Raw genomic sequence first — 9506 nt, 5'->3', positions numbered from 1 at the left:
CCGACCTGAAAATGGGTTGTATACCCCAAACTCGAACGAGATGATGGCCGAATGCTCGGTGCTATGTAGGAAGTAATCATCCGAGGATATATAACCCAAAATAAACAGCCCCTGCAGGTCGTTGAGAAATAAGGCGTTTCGCCATCTGCCTAATGACCTTTATAGCCTTAGCCTTTTTTGATATTTGGTCCGAGGACTGAGCGACTTAAAATTCTTCTTAAGTAGCTGACTTTTCCATAGGTTTGAGTCCGAGGACCATGCAATATCTTGGTTCTGTTCAAAACTTGATTTTTTAAGTAGTTGGTTTCCCCATAAGCTTGAGTCCGAGGACCATGCAATACCTTGGTTCTATCCAAAACTTGATTTTTTTTTTTTTAGTAATTGGTTTCCCCATAGGTTTGAGTCCGAGGACCATGCAATACCTTGGTTCTGTCTAAAACTTGATTTTTAAAGTAGTTGGTTTCCCCATAGGTTTGAGTCCGAGGACCATGCAATACCTTGGTTCTGTCCAAAACTTGATTTTTAAGTAGTTGGTTTCCCCATAGGTTTGAGTCCGAGGACCATGCAATACCTTGATTCTGTCCAAAACTTGATTTTTAAGTAGTTGGTTTCCCCATAGGTTTGAGTCCGAGGACCATGCAATACCTTAGTTCTGTCCAAAACTTGATTTTTAAGTAGTTGGTTTTCCCATAGGTTTGAGTCCGAGGACCATGCAATACCTTAGTTCTGTCCAAAACTTGATTTTTTAAGTAGTCGGTTTCCCTATAGGTTTGAGTTCAAGGACCATGCAATACTTTGGTTCTGTCAAAAACTTGATTTTTAAGTAGTTGGTTTCCCCATAGGTTTGAGTCCGAGGACCATGCAATACTTTGGTTCTGTCCAAAACTTGATTTTTAAGTAGTTGGTTTCTCCATAGGTTTGAGTCCGAGGACCATGCAATACCTTGGTTCTGTCCAAAACTTGATTTTTTAAGTAGTTGGTTTCCCCATAGGTTTGAGTCCGAGGACCATGCAATACCTTGGTTCTGTCCAAAACTTGATTTTTAAAATAGTTGGGGGAATTAACCCCTCGGCTATGGCGTGGGACCTTGGTTTAGGGGGATTAGCTCCTCGGCCAAGCCCCTAGAACCATCCGTGCTGCTGACGCTACGAACCGCAGTCCTTAGTGAAGAAACGTAACCCCTAGTGGAACTATACACTAGAACACTACATCCGGCTGTTGGAAATGATGTGAGGGATTTTCTTAACCCATCACCTGTGCCAAGACACAAGTCTTTCCCACAGACGGTGTCAATTGTAAGGACATAATTTGTAACGACCCATAATAATGTTGGGTTCGCACGTAAAAAGGCTCAAACAATATCATTTATAGAGCGCTTTGAAATGCTAGGTCTTGGTCACCGGACGGTAGTTCGGGTTGGTTTCGGTCAGTGAATCTCATCCGAGGAGTTTGGGGAGCTCTATGCTCTTATTATTTTCCTCGTTTCTAGGACACCATGGCTGGGAGGACGGGTTGTCCCCCCGCTTTCTCACACTGCCTCTCTTATCCTTTTATACGGGCATTTATCCTCTCACCAGCGTCCACGTATAAGCTCACTTTCTTAGGATTTAAGACATGTCCTGTCAGCTCATACCTAGAGTGGTTGGGGGTGGTTGTAAAAGCTGAAGAGTATGGCTCTGTCAAGTGCAGAGTATTGAATGGCAGTAATGGCAGCTTTCCTTTTGTCCTTGTCGTTATACTATCCAGCGTCTCCTTTTCTATTGACATAGATATTTTAGATTTTTTCCCAAACTGTTCCTATACCGTTTTTGCCCTTTCTTCTAGGGGGACCTCGGATATGCCGAGGACAGAATCATCCTCGGCTGTGTCTCAAGACTGTTTGGACTTTTATTACCCATCCTCGGCTATACCCTTTCTCGGCTCGGGCCTTGGGCTCCAATGTAAAAATGGGCCAGGGCCACAAATTATTGGGCCCCACATATACATATATAAAAAAGTTTTTTTTTTTTTTTTTTGTCTTTTCTTATATATATATATATATATATATGGCAAATTACAATTTATCCACTGTGATTTGGTCAAAATTTAAATTGCCTGCCTCTAGTTTAAAATTTAACATTTTATCCACTTAAGGTTAGCTCAGTTAGATTTCTATAACCCTCCTCTATTAAAAACAAAGTCAAATATGTAATTTTACTCCATTTTTATGTTTATCTCATTCAAAAACACAAAAAAACATACATAAAAAAGCAAGATCAAATAAGAAAAAAAAAATCTATTGAAACACTTGTATCATGGAATTTCAAATCACATATAGACAACTTAAATTTTGGTCAAATCTCAAGTGGGTAAAGTGTCAAATTTTAAATTATAGGTAGGCAACTTAAATTTCAGCAAAACCACAAATAGGTAAATTGTAAGTTGCAAAAAAGGCAAGTTTTGAGAGAATGATTCTTCTCCTACCAAACAAGGAATTGAAAGAAGCTATATCTTTCATCAAAAAAAAAAGAAAAAAAAGAAGAAGAAAGAAGCTATATCCAACAGGAAGAAATGGCACTGGCAGAATTTCCAGATTTAGAAAGACATCCTAATCCTTGGAGGACAACAACTCTACCTAATAATTTGTTCCTCCGGACGTTTTGAAGTAGGCCATTAGGCTAGCTATTAAAGCAGTTAAAAACTACCCAAATGTTGACTAGATATGTAAAAACCAATGGCTGTGATTTTCCAATTGATTTCTTTAAAGAAGATAACATCTCAATGTTTGCTGTAATTGGAAGACTAGTCTATGTTAATTGGAAACATCTTCAAAAGTTAAAAAGTCAATAAAGGGCTTAAACCTCTAATTTGGAAGATAGCCCAAAACATTCTTTGAATGGAGAGTACACATGCAAATTTCATGACAATAAATTACATGATCATGAAAGGGTGTGACAAAAAATCAATTTGTTTGAAAGAATCATACATATAATTCTACCAACTATCCAAAAAAGAAAAAAAAAAAATCTCCACAATAATTTAGAAACCAAAGGGCTATGAATTTGAAAAAGTAAGAATATGCTTTAATTGAAGGATAATTTTTTTACTATCTCTAAACATATTGTATATCTTTCATTGTTTTTACTCTCATAACTATCTCTCATTTTTCTCTTTCATTGTACCAAAATCACCTTTAACCTTCCCCATCTTGATTTGTCCCGCTTTCGTCTTGTTCAATTTTTTCATGGTCCAAAAAAGAAATGAGACACCCCAAATCCGACCCCACCCCATCCCATTGTGATTTGGAAGTTCCACATAAAAGATGTATTATATTATTATATAGTCCTATTTTTGTAAGCAACATGTGGAATCTATAATTTGTGTTCAATCATCTCTTCTCATAATTGTTTGGTCACTCTCAATCTGTCCTTTTAGTTTCCTAAATATGGCTGTCACATTAATTCCATGATTGAGGGAGAAAATATAAATTGTTCCCATCAAAGTATGTGGGAGAAGCAAAAAAAATAAAAAATAAAAAAATAAAAACAAATATAGAAAAACAATTTTAAAGACTCTCCATTCAAAGAAGTTTTGAATAAAAGAGTTTGAGTAGTGTTGTTTGTAGTTTTTTGAAATACATGTGAGTGAAAAAAATGTATGAAAATATGTGTAATACTGTTTAAAAACTGAAAATAGATGTTTGAAATGCCCTACCAAACAGTTTTTATTTGTTTCCAGAAATTCCAATTTTATTGTCCATAAATAATTTAGCATAAATAAAATTTCTCCATTGTTTTATCATACAATGCCAAAATTGCCAACCAGCCAGAGAGCATCAACAAAATCAAAGATCCTTGCATGGTCCCACTTCCCCTCAAAAAAAGTAACCGACTTTCTCGAGAAATGCTTGGAACACACATTTTTGTACAACTTTAATTACAATTCGTCACATGATGAGTTGTAATTGGTTAGAATATGTCTCTACATGGTCCACTAATACACTCTACCTAATCACAATTCGCCGCAAAAATATGTATCTCTAGCATTTCTCGACTTTCTCAGGCTTCACTGTTGTCACATTTATGTCTTTTTTTTTTTTTTTGGTAAACTTGTCACGTTTATGTCATTGCTTACCAATTCCCATATCCGATCCCTACATTTACCGCCACGTCACTCACGCACTTCTATATAAAATCTCTGCACATATCCTACATTTCATGTAGGATGTAATTTACCCAATCAGCTGATTATTTATATGTTTCCAACACTTACTCTTCACCGCTATCTCAAAGCTACAAATTCTGCGCAAAACAAAAAACAAAAAAAAAGCTACCAGTTTCTCTACGACCCGACCGGCCGACCCGCATGGAGCTCAACGGCCCGACCCGGTTTCGACCTCGTAAATCCACATCCAGCGAACGCTTTCTCGGCGCGTTTACCCACGCGCCTCACGAAAACCCTAGCTTCTCCACGACGAACACCGCGACCACATCTAACGCCGCCGTGGAGCTCAACGAAGACGATGTGTTCTGGACCGGAAGCTATTCCGAACCGGACGAAAACCAGAACCACAACCAACACCACTCGACCTCTCCTTCCACACCTCGCCACCACAACAGCAACAACCACCAGCTCAACTATCAGAAGAGCTTCGCTCAGCCGGAGGCCAACGGTTTCGGCATCCTCGCCGCGCTTCCCGAGAACGAAACGTCTTCGCCGAGCCTCCGAAACGTTTCGCACTTTTACCACAAGGCTTCCGTGTCGTCTTCTTCCTCTTCGTCCTCCTCTTCCGCGCGCATGATTCCGGCGATTCCTAAACCTCCGGTCGACCGAATGCCGCTGCCTTCTTCGGTCAAGTACCAGTCGGCGCCGGTGAACGTGCCGGTCATGTCTCAGGCGACGCGGAGTCCGCACGAATTCGACGACGTGAACGACGACGATGACGGCGTGGACGGCGAGATGTTGCCGCCGCACGAGATTGTGGCGAGAGCTCAGTCGCCGATGCTGGCCTGTTCGGTGCTCGAAGGCGCCGGGAGGACCCTCAAAGGAAGGGATCTCCGGCGGGTTCGCAATGCAGTGTGGCGCCGAACAGGTTTTCTCGACTGATGACTTCGCTTTCCCTCCAATTTCTCTGGGGAAATGAAGAAAATTTGTCTTTTTATTTTTTTATTTAATATTTTTTTGGGCTCATTGACAATTTCTTTGTGCAAAGTGTAAGTGTTTGGTTTAATTAAGCATGAAGAAGTATTCGATTTTAGATGGAAATTTAGGTACTTGTTGCTTTCACTTTCAGTTGTGAATGGCTTTAAATCTGTTTGTTCCTTTTGTTTTGTTTGGTAGGTGAGAAAACTATGCTTTTGAATGTTATTTTTTAAACAATGTTTGCCAATTGGGATAAAGATGGAAATTTGACCAATAGTTTTTTGGATAAAGGAATTTGATGTGGAGAGTTTGGATTTCAATCTGTAGTTTAAATGACTTGGATAGAGAGGATGAAGTGACATTTTTTCTTATTGAGATAATTTTAGGTGAGCAAAGCTACAGCATATGCGAGAAACATAAGTTACATTTTGTTAATTTGAACTATGACAAAGAAACAAAAGTGGTTCAGTGGCGATAGGCCTATAAGTTTTGTTCCAATATTTTTTGGTGGAAGAGTGTGGAGCCCTTTGCTTACATATGATTAATATGCCTTCATGTAGGTGGGTGATTTGAAGGGGATGGAACCGGAGAAAATTTTAACGGTGAGACAGAACAAGGATGGCTCGAGTCGAGGATCTAGCTTCTTGCCAAGGAAAGAAAAACCTTTAGTGCAACTATGGCCAATTGGTGGAGTTGATCAAAGGTGCTTTGATTTGGTTTTTAGAGTAGCAGAGTAACAGTAGCTAGATATGACATAACTTAGTCAGTGGAATGGGGGAGCTCTCTGGATTTGGCGGGAATAATCTCCCAAAAGTAGGCTTTTGGGTTTGTTAGGCGACTTCTTTGGTTGGCTGGGGGACATGTGCTAGGATGGCTTTCTTAAAGCCCTAAGCATGGGGGGGACAAGTTCAATAGCACTAAACATGATTGAAAGTTGGTGAGGCTCACTAAAAGCTAACATGAGGAGTCAGTGGCATTCAGAGCGCTCTCCTTTTGAGTGAATCCGTACTGATTGACGGTGGACAATGTCTAGTGGTAGTACACTCGTTGAGGTGATCTGGGAGGTCTCATGGAGTGTGGGCTGGAATCCACTTTGGGTTAGTGTGTTGACTTAACCATCAGAGAGCACCTATAGTCAACTCAACCCCACCAGTTGGCCTTGGTTGTGCTGAAGGCTTTTCTTTCCTTAGTAGGAAGCTAGATCCTCAGCTTGAGCCATCCTTGTTTGGTATCACCAGACAACTTTGCTGTGGTTCCATCCCCTTCAAATCATACCTACATCTCAGTTCCATTGGAAATTTGAATGTTCAAAGTTTAGCCATAAGAATTTGGCCTTATTCAAACTTTAGTAGTAAGAATATGGCCTTGTTGATGAGCTACAGTTACAATTCTTTTTTTCTTTCTACGCTACTCCTTTTATTGTAGCATGTAAAGATTTAGGTTTAACGTATATCGACCTATAATATATTAGTATTTATCTTCTTAGATGTAGATGAAGATGTCAATTACTTGTGTGTAATCTCCTAACTTAAAAAACAAGTATGTAATGTTACACAGACCTTATATTTGTTATGCCTTTTGTTTTAATCTTTTCCCCTAATCTTTTATTTTTGCAAGGGGTTATCATGTAATTTCTAGTCTCAAAAGTATGAAATACAGAAGTTTATCAATGGCCAACTCAAGTGCAGGACTCATTATAGTCACATATGCTTGCGGTTTACTTTGCTTCAATTTGAACTGAAGTTGGATTTTAGTTTGTTCATTATACCTAATTGTGCAAATGCTTGAGAGATAACAATGTACACTTCAACTGATGTGTTGTGTATCCTTAATTACTTCAGTTGTGTTTTGCCAACTTTAAAGCAGATATGCAGTTCTGGTAATGCATGACCAATCTTCCATGTGTTCATTTCATGTTTATGGTTTTTACTGAATACGTATAACTCAGGTTAGCTTGACAGGAATTGAACTAGTTATACAAACTCCACTGAGAGTTTCAGGCATTCAGTGAAGAACAGTAATTTTTGGGGTAAGGGACTGCTTAGAAGAATAACCGAAAGAACGTACTGGGATGGGGGGTTTAGTTATTTATCCATTTTCGCATGTCACTGTTGTTTGGGAGATGGTTCACCAAAGGATCTTTTTGTTTCTTAATATTCCACCCAATGATTCTGCACTGCAGTTCCGTTTGCAACAGGGGTCTTCTTGAAGAGTTCTTGGTGTCTGGTAGGCTGACAATTTTTGTAAATTGTCTGGTGGCCCATGGCTGCTGCTGGTCCCCCCAAAATAAAGTTTGCAGTTGATGTCTTCTTGCAGTTGAGTCAATGGGAGAAGGAAGGGTGGGGGATTTGGGCTGCATTTTTGCTCATATAGCTTTCAAGATGTTATGGACTTCAATCTTGTATTTGGCTGTATCGTGTGGTTGCATTCTGGATTTGCGTTTCAACCTCATATAGAGTTGAGATTGCATTTTAGTTATTAATCACAGACTGGGATTGGTGAAATAGAATTTGTGGACTAATCGGTAGTCTTTTTGTGGAGCCTGGACCTTCATTTGTGACTGGGATGATTTCTTTTAAAAGTAAAATGAATGTGATGGTGGCTGTGTTCTCCTTTCCCATGGATAGTGGTTATATGTTTCTTTATGCTCATTCCTTTTGCATTTGATGCAAAAGCTTTTAATCCTAAGTGGAAGAAAGAGAAATTCATTTTTTTTTTGAAAGTATGAGAGTACTTGTAATTATTGATTAAGGTCTTTATCCCTTTCAGGTCTGCAATACAAAATATAATGGAACAGTTGGCACTTGGCAGAACGTTGGATTGTTGTTATACTAAAATGGGAAAAGAACATACCAGAGAAAACTTATTATCGTATTCATTGAGGTGATAAGGTTCAGGCTGAATTGGTTAACTCTGAGATTTAGTATACCAGGAAGGGCGAATATGATAACTTGTTTTGAATGAAATCTCCCGGCATAGTTGGTACTGCTAAAGGGGGGATGGTAAAGTTTTTATTTTGTTTTCCCACTATTTTTATTTATATTTTTTAGGTGTCCTTTTTTGAATCATATGTCTACAAACAATGTTTGAGGATTTGCACTGTTGGAAGATTGTTGATTTGAATTCATTTACTCCGGGGATCAATAATCCTGTAACACAAGTGTTATAATGTAGATACCATATGTGGTGGGGTGTTGGAATGTAGGGACCATTTGTTTGTGTTTTGAAGAATAATTTGGAAGGAACTACAGAGATCTCTTTGCTTAGTTGGACAGATTGGAGATTGGAATGAAGAGCTGCAATGGGATATTGATTGTATAAGAGAGAAGTGCACAAGCTATTATTTTGAAGCTTCCTGATCAGCTATATGCAGTTCATAGTGAAAGAAATGCCAGTAGCCATAGTAGTTGTACTTGCAGTGAGGAGGCTATTGTTCAGCATGTTAAAGTTTTGGTTGAATGCTCTGTTTGTTTCAGTATTAGCGTTTTTTGAAAAATTATTCATTTTCCAAAGAATTTTCTAGAAAACTGTCTCATTTTCCAGTGTTTGGTAACGATCTTGAAAATGAGTTTGAGAATGTTTTCTGGTATTTAGTATTCAATTTTTAAAAAATATTTCCTGTATAATTTAAAACATGTATATTATGTAAACTAACTAATGTAATCATTATAAATAAAAAACCAAGAATGAATTTGGTTTTCACACTAAAATTTTGACAACAGATACAATCAAAATTAATTAGTTGTCAAATTTTCATGATCTCTACTACTCATCTTGCTCATATATATATATAGACAGTAATATACGTACACACACACATATATCAATCATTTGTCTATATATATATATATATATAGAGGAATAAATTTTCAATAAGCATAAATAACAATAACTTTTAATTGTCTACTCTTTTTATTGGTATACTAATTGTCTACTATGATCAACCACAAATCTTCAATAAAACTCGAAATCATGTATTTACATAGAGGGCGTTTGGATCCCACGTTTTCTGCGTCCACGTTTCGATCACTGCGTTTTCTTTGTTTTTTTTTTTTTTTTTTTTTTTTTTTTTTTTTTTTTTTTTGCGCGCATATGTTGACTTTGGTGGAAAAAATTACTGTTTTGCACTGTAGCAGTACTGTTCATGTACTGTAGCGACACTGTTTATGCATTAAAAAATATTAAAAATGGGTCCCACGGTACTTTTCACACATTTAAAAATTATTTTGCTACAGTGTTTTCAGTTTTCAGTTTTCAGTTTCAGCAACAATAAGCTCAATCCAAACGGACCCATAATGTACTGTATAATATATCACTACATAGTATCTGCCAACAAAAAAAGAATTTGCCAACAAATGTAGTTCTTTTAAACAATTATCATTCCT

At 37.8% G+C, this 9506-nt stretch overlaps 1 protein-coding gene across 2 annotated transcripts; it reads left to right on the top strand.

The window, feature by feature from the left end:
• The first annotated feature begins 4213 nt into the window (after nt 1-4213).
• Nucleotides 4214-8599, top strand: LOC115979081 (myb-like protein A). 2 transcript variants are annotated; one of them, XM_031101053.1, is made up of 2 exons: nt 4214-5071; nt 7891-8599. In XM_031101053.1, exons 1-2 carry the CDS (start codon nt 4345-4347, stop codon nt 7908-7910), a joined length of 747 nt encoding a protein of 248 aa, XP_030956913.1. In that variant the 5' UTR covers nt 4214-4344; the 3' UTR covers nt 7911-8599. The 2 variants fall into 2 exon arrangements, with proteins under 2 accessions (XP_030956913.1, XP_030956917.1); XM_031101057.1 differs by lacking the exon at nt 7891-8599 and adding an exon at nt 5682-6693.
• The last annotated feature ends 907 nt before the right edge of the window (nt 8600-9506 follow it).

This window comes from Quercus lobata, chromosome 1 (assembly GCF_001633185.2).
Source record: "Quercus lobata isolate SW786 chromosome 1, ValleyOak3.0 Primary Assembly, whole genome shotgun sequence".
NCBI classification, from domain to species: domain Eukaryota; kingdom Viridiplantae; phylum Streptophyta; class Magnoliopsida; order Fagales; family Fagaceae; genus Quercus; species Quercus lobata.
The sequence above is the reverse complement of the archived record's forward strand: the minus strand, read 5'-3'. Positions and strand labels throughout refer to the sequence as shown.